The sequence below is a fragment of the Lissotriton vulgaris genome, chromosome 9 (assembly GCF_964263255.1).
Source record: "Lissotriton vulgaris chromosome 9, aLisVul1.2, whole genome shotgun sequence".
NCBI classification, from domain to species: Eukaryota; Metazoa; Chordata; class Amphibia; order Caudata; family Salamandridae; genus Lissotriton; species Lissotriton vulgaris.
The window spans coordinates 1,233,127,877-1,233,140,585 of record NC_141697.1 but is presented as its reverse complement, the minus strand read 5'-3'; the positions used below and the strand labels follow the sequence as shown (position 1 = coordinate 1,233,140,585).

Here is a 12,709-nt window from a genome sequence, read left to right as displayed (position 1 = left end):
GGCCGGAGGGCGCCAGGTGCAGGGGTGTCTTTTGACGTCTGGAAATCTTACCCTCTGCTGGTCGCGGTAAGAGGGGTCCCTGGTACTGAGGCTGCAGGCATAGTCTGGGTCGTCGAGTAGGGCACTGGATTCCAGGCCAAAATCGCGGGGGACGTCCTCAGGGTCCTTATTCGCTCAGGCACAGGCCGGGCTCGGCGGGTGCAGAGTGTACAGGATTTGCGGTTCCTGGCTGGCACCAGGGGTATTGCTGTTCAAGCAGAGCCACTGCTCTTGGGAGTCCCAGTCTCTAAGAGGGTCAAGGCAGGCAGGTCCTCCGGGGTTCTCGAGGTTGCTGTCCGCAGGAGATGCCAGCATTTAGCAGGAGCAGGTTCAAGGATCAGCAGGCCTGTAGGGCTGGGGCCAAGTCAGTTGGTGTTGTCCTTTTGTTAGCAGCTGCACAGCAGGTCTTCTTCTTCTTGGTCTTCTTTCTAGTTTCAAAATCGGGATCTGAGGAAGGAAAGTTCAGGGTGCCCCTAAATACTAAATTTAGGGGTGTTGCAGGTAGGGAAGAAGGGATACCTTACAGGCGTAAGGTGAAAAGAAGGGCAGGGACCAATAGGTCCCTGTCCTGGGGTGAGTACACCCCCTATCCAGCTAGTCTCCTGTGGGAGGGGGGCAGGAGTCTATCTCTGATTGGGCAGGGCTCCCCATCCTCAAGATGGCAGGAGCTCAGAGTTGTGCTTCACCTCGCCTCTACCGCCTGAGGGGTGGAGTTGGCACAGGCTGGCACACCCCCTTTCCTCGCGTAGGGTTTTCCGCCAGTCTTCCCGCCAGAGTGGGGGTCAGAACCGGTGGGGGCCAGTTGCTGAGTACAGCTAGTGGCCTGGAGCAGCTCACAAAGGCGGCATACCTTTGAAGCTTCCCCTGCCCCTCCTGCGGGAGGAGGCTTGGCACCTCGTCCCAGGATGTGCATTGTTGCAGGCTCAAGAGAGTGGGGGCTCTCCACCCAGGGGTCCAGCAACATGTCTGCTGTGTGGCAGCCTAGGCAGCCTCTCAGACAAGACGTGGATTGTATGCTAGGTTTCAGGGGGCATCTCTAAGGGATATATGACGTTACAACGCGTACTTTTAGCACGCATACCATTACCACGGATTTTTTTACAACGCAGGTCATGTTACAACGGATACCCTTACAACGCAATACACTACAACGCACATACTATTACAACGCATACCATTACAACGTAAGTATAGGTAAGTATAAATAAATTTAAAAAAATTATTTTTTTAATATTTAATTTAATTATTCATTATTTAATCATTAAATAATTATATTAATGAAATTAATTTTAATTGTAATATTTGTAAATCTATATTAAAAATACCCCTGTACCCCAAAACCCATACCCAGCCCTTAAACCTAAAAATACCCCTGTACCCAAAAACCCATACCCAGCCCTAAAACCTAAAAATACCCCTGTACCCCAAAACCCATACCCAGCCCTAAAACCTAAAAATACCCCTGTACCCCAAAACCCATACCCAGCCCTAAAACCACCCCTGTACCCCAAAACCCAAACCCAGCCCTAAAACCTAAAAATACCCCTGTACCCCAAAACCCAAACCCAGCCCTAAAACCTAAAAATACCCCTGTACCCCAAAACCCAAACCCAGCCCTAAAACCTAAAAATACCCCTGTACCCCAAAACCCAAACCCAGCCATTAAACCTAAAAATACCCCTGTACCCCAAAACCCATACCCAGCCCTAAAACCTAAAAATACCCCTGTACCCCAAAACCCATACCCAGCCCTAAAACCTAAAAAGACCCCTGTACCCCAAAACCCATACCCAGCCCTAAAACCTAAAAAGACCCCTGTACCCCAAAACCCATACCCAGCCCTAAAACTTAAAAATACCCCTGTACCCCAAAACCCAAACCCAGCCCTAAAACCTAAAAAGACCCATGTACCCCAAAACCCAAACCCAGCCCTAAAACCTAAAAAGACCCCTGTACCCCAAAACCCAAACCCAGCCCTAAAACCTAAAAATACCCCTGTACCCCAAAACCCAAACCCAGCCCTAAAACCTAAAAAGACCCCTGTACCCCAAAACCCAAACCCAATACCCCTAATAAATGTTATTTAAAAAAGATAAACTTACCTATAAACTTACCTAAACTTACGATGTAATGGTATGCGTTGTAATAGTACCTGCGTGGTGAAGGTATCCGTGGTAATGGATCCTGCGTGGTAATAGATCTGTGGTAACGGTACTGCGTGCTAAAAATAACGTGGTAACAGTTACATACCATCTCTAAGATGCCCTCTGTAGTGCATTTTACCTTAAATCCCTCACTGGCATCAATGTGGGTTTAATGTGCTGAGAAGTATGATATCTAACTTGTCAGTCTTCAGTGTAGCCATTATGGGGCTGTGGAGTTCGTAATGACAACCTCCCAGCACCATATACTCTTAATGGCATCACTGCACTTACAGTGCCCAGGAATGGCCCTGGGTACTGTAGGGGCACAAGGCTCCTGCACCTGTGCCCATACCACTGGCATAGGGCACCCAGCTAGAGAGGTGGCTGAGGTATGCCAGGGCAGTGGGTTTGTGGCCATGGCACACAGGGATGTGTGCCATGTCGACTCTTTGTTTAGTTCTTCACCAAGACACTCAGTCTGCAAAGGCAGTGTGCGTGTGTGTGTGTGTGTGTCAGAGTACAGGGCCCCTAAGGGTGGCACAATAAGTGCTGCAGCCCTTAGGGGTCTTCTATGGTCACCATGCCCTGAGTACCTAGGGTACCATTTACCAGGGGCTGACAGGTGATCAGAGTTGCCAATTGGGTTTTAGCTTCACACAGTTTTTAGGGAAGGAACACTGGCCCTGGGCACCTGGTTGGCAGGAGCCCAGGGCACACTCAGTCAAAGCACATCAGCAATTCAGAAAAAAGTGGGGGCATACCATGCAAGAAATATGACACTTTCTCACATTAAGTGATTCCTTAAGCCTGCCAAAAATTATTTCTCCCACCCTATCAAGACTGGGTCTGGGACTTCCAAATGTTAGAACTCCTACCTAAAGCATCTCATTTACATTAGAAGATATGGCTAAGAGCTGGTGTATAGCTAAATCCCAAGCACTGTTTAGCACATGTGACAATAGGATGAGAGGAAGAATTAAATTCTCCACCTGCAGAAGGTCCAGGTTTTAGATTGCAGAGTGCCACGTCATGTCAAGTCCTTACATTCTCACTGCAGGGATGCAGCAGCTATTGCCAGCCATCTGCTCAACACTGGCTTGTTCTTGTTACCATGCTCGGCTCTTAGTTTCAGGATTTACCCCTGCAATCATAAGGCACCTGTTAAGTCTGCCTTTGTAAGAACATCACTGGTTCTTCATTAATAGTAAAAGCACTGCATAGTCCCACCCATGTGCGAGATACCTGATCTTTAAAATACAAAAAAAGTAAACATTCAAGAAGGGCTTTAACCAGATGGGGTGGGGAAGCAAAGATGGCTGTATACTTTACTCAACTGGAAGAGGTAGTTCTTGACTGCCAGCACTTTCTCAGGGGACAAGGACAGTTCGGTATTTCTAGATTGAGGTTTAAAAAAACCTATTGCTTCTACAGAATGCAATGACCTTGGTCTCAGACTGCCATGCATGTAATTGCAGGTTTAAAAAGAGGTATTCCTGCAGGGAGGTAAACGAGCCAGAGGCCTTTGTTAAAATTGACAATGATAGGAGTGCTGAATAAATACGGACTTTGAACATATCATCTTGATGGAAAAGCCTTTGCAACATATTACAAACTTTGGAGGGATGGAGATTCACTTTTGGGTATTCAAACAAAGCAGTTCTGACATTCTAGCTACGTATAGAACTGGGAACCCTGTGAAATAAATACAAGACCTATTAACAAGCTTCAAAGCCAGGATGTATGGACTTCTTAATAGATGACCTTTTGATGGTGATTTACATACTGCTGAAAAGTATAATAAAGCTTTAAAACTGTTGGATGTAATGGAACTTGCTGCCCCTCTTCCGGAAGGGACTCATCATAATGACAATATGTGTTTTTTAAACTGAAGAAATGTTGCGTTTGCTGTCTAAAGCTATATTAGGTGTGCAAATGTATATCCAAGATTAATGTTTTGGAATTTTGAAACGCATACCATATTCATATTGCCTATTTATTTAAAACCACAATCACTACAATGTTCTTGAGGCACAGTTTAAAAAGGCCCCCAAGTGTGGACTTGATGATTAACGAAAAGTTGATGGGGTCTCTAATCATCCATCCAGAGAGCATGGTGGTCACAAAGCCAGTAGGTTTAAGGCACTTGAATGTGGAACAGAGTCGAAAGAGGGATCTGATAGCTGGAATGTATTCTATGGTCTCTGCAGCAGGTTTTCTACATGTGAGACCATGTATTACATTGAGCACACAGAAGGCACCATAATCTGAGAGCAGCTACAAGTGAGAATAGCTGCCATGGTTTGCCTTGACCCCACAGAAAGCATCCTGCGTATGAAAACAGCTACCATGTATTGCAGGTACCCCACAGAAGGCTTTCAATGGTACTAACCAATTGTTGTTGAGGTGAGAGTACAGTTTAACAGTCCACCCGCATCATGTGTCTTTACTCTAGGCAAACATTGCAAACAGAAAATGTTACTTGAGTGTTATCATGGGTATACTGACCACAATATGGGACTAAAATATAGACGGACGCAGACGAAGAGTTCGAATACATTGTTGGCTTCAGGGTGACTTGCTGATAAGTCTTTAGGGCATTTTTTGAGACAAACTGATGTTAAGAATATCAACTTGCTGTTGCCCTTGGCTTACAATAAATAGCAGGATTGTACAGAGCATTTTATTCAAAACCAGCTGCAAAGCTAGTCGATGGTTACAGGTGGGTAGCATTTTATTTTACCTTCTCCAAATTAGTCAGTGCATCCTTGTTTATACTGGCAGGGCTGTGTGTGGACATTCTGTTTTTCCTTTAGAGGAAAGTATTGTCACATTTGAGTGTCATTTGCTTCTGTCCATATGAGAGCCTACATTTACGGGAAGGAAGCATCTCTTACTGTCTGTATGATCTTATTTCAGATCAAGGTTCAGCAGGTGGCACTGGAAGTACAGTTGACCCCTTTTCTCATTCTGCTTCGTAAAACGTTGGAGCAGCTTCAGGAAAAGGATACTAACAACCTCTTTAACCAGCCTGTCCCTCTGTCTGAGGTAACAGAAATCTACCAAGTAAGAACCATCCTCATCATCAATTTATCCATTGCTCATTACATTGATTGTGCTGCCTTGCGTGCCGTATCTGAATTGTGAGAAACGAATAGTGAACACAAGTACATTGTCTAAGTTTTGTGCCTTTCAACCCATTTGGAATTTATATACTGCAGTATTGGTTGAAAATGAAATCGTGGCCTTTGGTTTGTCTCTGTAGGGTACCAGATTTTCTATGCTTGCCACTGGGCAGTTCAGAGTGATGTATTTGCTAGCAGTTTTTTTTATGTGTTAGAATATGTATTTTCTTTTTTCTTTTGCAATACAAGAACAGAAACATTACAGACCCAGTATTCTGTCCAGAGTTCACAATTATGCCTATATTGCTGTGACTTGGGTATACAGTTAATGTAGTAGTTTGCAGTTCACCATCAATCCCCTCCTCTCCTATCTGTAAATGTAAATGTAAATGTGGCGTATTTGTATAGCGCGAACAGTGACCCGGAGGCATCCCGGCGCTTGTACTCCTACCACAAGGGAACCCCTCCTGGCTTTTCCTTGTGGGGTGTCCACTCCTGGGCATCCCATGGTGAAACCAGGCATCCCTTGTGTATCAGGGGGCCTTTGTGGAGACTAAGCAAGCTATTGCCCAGAGTTGCAGCGTGGGACCCATGCTTAGAATCGGCACTGAGGCGAGAGTATCCGGTCAGAGGAATTTAAGCCCGAAATCCCGCCGAGGCGGGAATCGAACCCTGGTCCCTGGCCAGCGTTCTGCATCAAGGTCTGCCGCTCTAAGCATTGAGCCACACTTCTCCACTTCTCCAACTGGACCGCAGTGCTAACATGATCAGTCACATGAGTATCCAGAACAATATATTTATAATACACAAAAAAGGTGCCCCTCCCGCTCCAATCATGTTCAGCTTCGTCAGTCTGTATTGTAGTAGTCTACTTCTGGCACCCTGTGTGAGTCATCGTTCTTGTCTTTACCATCCCACCTTCTGTGTTGAGGCACAACTATTGGTCTATGTTGTCTACTACCCTTTCATCTGTACTAGTGTCACACATGCGAAGTTCATCGTCTAATGACCACCCTGTCGGATCTCACTCCCAGGAGTCTATGGTCAGTTTAATCCAGTTTATTGCCACCCGTCTCTTTGCTAGGACCAATCCAAAAAAACAAATCCATGCTGCATTTTCAGGTCTTTAGCTATATGTATGATGTCTAATCTGCAATGCTTCATAGTAGCGCTGATTTGCATGTCGAATATCACTGTCAACCCATCTACTTTCCGGTGCCAGTATCTAATATTCTTGATATAGGTCCATATCATGTGTGGTTCACGCTTCCCGCATCTAGGACACCTCGTGAATCTATATTGATATATTTTGTACAGTTTGGGCCGCGGGCGCACATATAGGTACAGGGGAGAAGATAAAGTGTACTGATTGGAAACCTGCATGGCTGAACACCTCTTTTACCAGCGCCGGAGTCGCATTCCATTTCGTGTCCGTCAACTGTTCTCCTAGATCTGTCTCCCACAGCTCTCTCTCCTTCATGGGAGTCTCCACTCTGTCTTCTTTCAGAGCCTTAAACATAAGGGTTATCAACCTCCATCTTCAACAGCACGTCCGTTGCGACATCAGCGACAGGGGCTCCAGGAAATTCTTGCCATGTTTCTCCGACTTTTTTAGCCACTTCAGCTTACTGCAAGAATTGGACTGGTCTGATGCCAAATTGTTGTGCGTCCACGAAGGTCACCCATGTATAAATCACCCAGTTCGCAGCAGCAGCCAGCGATCCATTGTGTTATAGACACATTGTTTTGATGTTCATTAAGGGTTATAACAAATTGAATCTTCATCACCACCTCCCATGCATTTAACGTTCATACTGCGTACTAGTTTTTGGCGCATTCCCTCCTTACATCCGTGTCGCCAGTAATGCCTCCCCGTGCGCCACACCACTTGAGTCCCTTCTCCCAGTTACCATCCTCATCACACTGCTAGCAGTTTCTTTACATGCAGCCATTAACTTGGGCCTGCAATTTAAGTCATACCTCATTGCTAGTTCGCATGCTTGCTTACTTGTAATGTAAATGTGTGTGTGGGTTGAAAGACTAACATTAACGCTAGCAACTACAATTTATTTTCGGCCTCTGGTTTTTCTGAAACTTCATAGGTGGAGCTGAAGTGTAATTTAAAAAGTTTCATTATTGTAAGGAGGATGTTTAGTCACAACAGCTGCAATCCCTGATAAGCAAATAGAAAAATCACAGATAACATTCTTTTAAAAGCATTGAATCTGTTAATGAAATGGCTGAGTCATGAGACAGAAAACCTTGCATCCTTGAGTCAAATGTTCTGTTTTAAGAACAGTGCTGCTCCACCGGTCATGATCCTGTAAAAAAAAGGCGTATTTTGAAGCCTCTAGCCCTGAGACCCGCTCAGCCATCAGATTCCGGCGTTGTTTGCATGGAATGCTGTGCCTGAAGAGAGAAATCCAGCTTGGAAGGTGAGACTCCGAGCCCCTTATATTCCAACAAGATGGCGGAGATGTGCATCAAGGAGAAGATGACACCAGAAGTATGGCACCAACATCGTAAGCTGCCTCTGATATGGTGTAATATCTACCAGCCGACTGGTGAATCCATAAGACGCCTTGAGCCATGAGAAATGAAATGAAAGGAAAACTTATAAAGCTCGTGGTTACCCTGAGGCGTCCCAACGCTACATGTCTGTGTGTGGGATGGTGTGTGTGTGTGTGTGTGTGTGTGTGTATGCATGTATTTGTGTGAACGTACGTGGGTATGTTTGTTCTGGAGCATGTGTTTTTATGTGTATGTGTGTTTTTGTTAGTTTCTGTTTGTGTGCTTGTGTGTTTGTGCCTGTCTGCATGTACGAGAGTGAGCGCATTTATGTGATGGTGTTTACGTGTGCATGTATATGGGTGTTTTTATATTTTGAGCATGGGATTTTATGTGTGCTTGTGTTCCTGGATGTATCTGGCTATGTCCGTGTCTGTGTGCGTCAGTGTGCATATGGGAGTGTGTGCTCAAATTGGTGTGTGCTTGTGCTTGTCTGTGCGTGTGATGGTGTGTGCACGCTGGATTTGTTATTTTCTGGCGGCCACTGTCCTGGATATTGACTTTTACTGCCTGATGCCTGACCTTAGGATGGCCACCAGTGTACAGCACAGTCCCTGCCTGACCCCAAGATGGCTTTCATAGTGGTCCCCTTCACGTTGTTTTACTACCCTGGGACAACAATTGGACATTGAACCTATCCCCTAACCTGCCTACACATCAGGACTTGGATCCCGCGGAACTTACCCCAGACTGTGGAGTCCTAGAGATTTGGCTGATGCCCGGTGGAGCTACCATGTAGCTAAAGAGGAGATGGGTTGTGGACTCCCCCTCCCTGCCGTCACCTACCCAGCCGGAACTTGGGCAGATTTTCCCCTTGTCTCTACGTCCTATCTTCCTTCTACCCCTTTACCCTATCCCCTTACCCTTCCTTGCTCCATTCACCTTGTCCCCTAAGTTCTTTAAATGCTTTTCTCGATACTTATGTAACTTTTAACTGATGTAAATTGCAACATTATTGTCCCTCATGTAAAGTGCTCTGACTCCATCGGGTCTAGCCAGAGCTTTATAATAACTGATTAATTAAATTTGTTCCCATTTAGTACTCTTTCTCTCTTTGTCTACCTCCCTAGCTCCTATCCACTCTCCCCTGAATCTCGCACCTTTCCTGCTAGTCTGCCTAGCCCCCTGTCCTTTGTGCACTTTGACTAAGAACTACTTCTCTTCTTGTTGGGGAAAGATCCAATATTTATACTCCGGAGTCTGAGCGTACCCACTGAGAGAGTCCTCTGCGCCAAGGGAGGCACTCATAGCTGAGGTATGGTATGGCACCCCAGTCTACATCCCCAGCTCTTTCCCCCCTCCCCTGAATTTTTCCCCTTACGTATTTGTCCTTATTGTTTATCTTGACCTTACAAGTAACTATGTTGCCATGCTCTAATAACTGAAATTTGATTTGTAGAGCGCATGGCTGCCCGAAAGCGTCCCAGCGCTTGCTTAGGGAACCCGTCCTGGTATTCCCCTGCGAGATAACCCATTACTGGGCATCCCCAAGGTGAAAGCCAGGCATCCCGCTGCGAGGGGCCGTTGTGGAGATTAAGCAAGCTATTGCCCAGAGTTACAGAGTGGGACTCCATGATTGGAATAGGCACCGAGGCGAGAATTGTCAGGTCTGGGGAAATTTGAGCCCAAGACCCGCCGAGGCGGGGAATTGAACCCTGGTCCGGGCCAGACCTCTGCATCAGGGTCTGCCGCTCCAACAACTTGAGCCACACTTCTCAACTGTGTAACCTTTGTAACGATGTAACCTGTAACTATGATCTGATGCTCACGTAAAGCGCTCTGATACCTCCAGGTCTAGCCAGCGCTATATACAACCTTTAAAGTTAAATTAAATGAAAAGGTTAAGCGGTAGTTAGTTGAACCTACCGTGGCCTTATAGCTACTAAGATGCGCAGAATAAAGAAGCCCCCCTATTTAGTACAAACGATCCGTATAGGATGTTAAGGGACGTAATCCCCTTTTCATTTTGATCTGTTTAATTTCATTAAGTGCACTTCTCTTGCATAGCAGGGTCAAGTATGACATCACATTTTACTCTGTTCAGAGTAAAGTTTTTTTTTTTTTAATTGCACCACATTGTTTCAGTTTTTTTTTTAACTTTACCATTGTGTATTTAATTTCCAACATTCAATAATCGTGGCATGTTGTCTAGGCTACCACATATGTTTGAAGTATAAATTTGAGCTAAAATCTTCTATAACATATTCATTGTTTATGTAATATTGAATATCTTCTGCCATGTGCTATATGCAAAGTCTTGTGTGAAAGAAGCTTTTCTTTTAAAGCATTTCTCATTCCATCATGGTGGGTTGAAATACTACCCCAAGCGATTTCCAGTGGTTAGACTGTTTGCAAACATACCCCATCACCTTTTGTCAGTTTCAAACATTTGATACCCATAAGAAAATTGCTTTTGACTCCCAACTGGCAGTATTATTCCTCAAACACCTAGATCTTCCATGAGGGATTTAGGCTCCCCACGTATGCCAAGGAAGCATAGACGTGTCTCCTTAACTTTTGAGATTTCATTCACGCTCCGATGATGAGAGACCAAAGTTGTCCTATGCTCCTATATCTCATGCCGGCTCACCTTCAAGAGGCTCCCAGATGGAGGATATCACCATCTTCAATGTAAAAGCTAAATATATCTACAGAAAAACCACAAGCATTGGTGTCCATCATAATGGAGACTCTTTATCCCCAAGCATCCACAAGACCTCTATTACCTCGTACCAGTCTTACTGGAATTGTCTGAAGAATTCTTCACACCAACCACAGTGAAAGAAATTCCCTGTCTGCTAAAGGAGTACAAGCCACTTCGACCGGAAGCAGATTCCAAGCCATATGCTGTTATTGGAAAACAGACCTGCCCCTGAAAAATTAGCTCCTCCTGACAGGGAAAATAAAAGTATAAATCTGGCAAACAAGAATATGTTGTGGGACAGCAGGCACTGCAAAGGGCAAGTGTGACCTCTCTTCAAGGCTGTTCTTACTGAGAAATTGTAAATCTTTCTCCGACAACCCACCAAGACATTGCATGGTTTGCAGGTGTTCCTTTGTCTCAAACTAAGTGATCAGTGTAACCTGATTCGGCAGCTGCCCACATCCATTTATTGCTAAGGTATTCACCTGCCCTGTTGTTTCTGATTGTGCCAGACCGCTGATGGACAGCTTAAAAATCAAAACCTCTCATTTTGTGCAGCATTCCCATTGACACAATATACTGAGGAAGAAATAGCATGGATGAAAAATAAAGCAAAGACTTTGAAGTCTGAGGTTCTTGAAGAGAAGTTGTTGTTTAGATCACAGTATAGTCTCAAAGACCACTTCGCTTTTTTTGGCAGAAGGTTCAATCCTCTCTTTGGTTCGAACAGCAGTGCCAAAGAAACTCCAACCAACAGATGGGCAGATCAAAGACTGTCAGCATTGTCTCACCTGCCCCTTTCTCTGTGGCCTCCTAACAGTTGCTATTGACTCTGCCCACTCATCATCTGGGAGAGGTATTTATTCAAGATATTTGCTGGTTTAGAAAAAAATATCCAGTGAGAGGATTCAGACCAGTCTTTGATCTGTGTGTGGCTAATAAGTAGATCAAAAGGGACGCATTCTGTATGTTAGCACTCCATCAAACTTTCCCACATTTCAGGTACGGGGTGTGACTGCACGCTGTGGATATACAAGATGCCTATTCCACATAGCAATGTCGAATAGACCCCCAAAATACCTGCCATTCATTGTAGGAACATCACATTACTAATATGCGCTATCCAGCTGTATGAAACCTGCATTCTCAGAAATTCTCTAAACACATGGCAGTCGTGGCAACCTCCCTTTTATGTCAAAGAATATTCATCCGCCTAATCTGGCCCCTAGTGCAGGACAGATTATCTATTTCACAGTCTAGGTCTCCAAATAAAGAATCAGAAACCAGTCACAGTCCCTTTACAAGCCCTGACTTGAATGGGGGTAACATTAGTCACAGTGGTCCTTGATCTGGGAGAAGTGTCAGCTGCTTTATAAGGCTCCTTAGCCATCAGCCAGTCCGATATAATTTTTGCTGAGTGCCATAGCTTCCTGCATTTGGCCGAAATGCAAGGCTATACCTGAGCCCTCTCAATAAATGCCTGATAGGTCAGTAGTCCCAATTGGGATGAACTGGGACGACCGTCTTGATCTTGAAATCAGAAAAAAATGTCTCTCCTCGTGATGCGTAGAAACCAATCTTCTGCCAGATGTAGCCATTCAAAAGCAAACTTCAATTTAAATGATTGTGATTGATGGTTTGCTGCCAAGGCGGGGATTCTGCCCAGGACCTCTGTGTGTGCCATGTCTTTGTTCAAGGAAGGTGAATCCTCATCACATCAATTTAAATGACTGATTAATGGGTCGAACTCACAGTGGGGAGCCTGCCTAGGACCTCTGTGCTTGCCATGTCTTTGTTCAAGGAAGGAGAATCCTCATCACATCAATTTAAATGATTGTGATTGATGGGTCACTCTCAAGGTGGGGAGCCTGCCTTGGACCTCTGTGTGTGCCATGTCTTTGTTCAAGGAAGGAGAATCATCATCACTTAATTTTAAATGATTGTGATTGATGGGTCACTCTCAAGGCGGGGATTCTGCCTTGGACCTCTGTGTGTGCCATGTCTTTGATCAAGGAAGGAAAATCATCATCATATCAATTTAAATGATTGTGATTGATGGGTCACTCTCAAGGTGGGGAGCCTGCCTTGGACCTCTGTGTGTGCCATGTCTTTGTTCAAGGAAGGGGAATCATCATCACATCAATTTAAATGATTGTGATTGATGGGTCACTCTCAAGGTGAGGAGCCTGCCT

General features: G+C 45.0%; 1 protein-coding gene across 1 annotated transcript in view; it reads left to right on the top strand.

The window, feature by feature from the left end:
- The window catches only part of BRPF1 (bromodomain and PHD finger containing 1), a 214,595-nt gene that overhangs the window by 97,536 nt on the left and 104,350 nt on the right, over window positions 1-12,709 (top strand). The window contains exon 7 of the mRNA XM_086939380.1: window positions 5,100-5,246. Within this exon, the coding sequence (XP_086795506.1) occupies window positions 5,100-5,246 (147 nt within the window). The remainder of the gene's footprint in view (window positions 1-5,099; window positions 5,247-12,709) is intronic.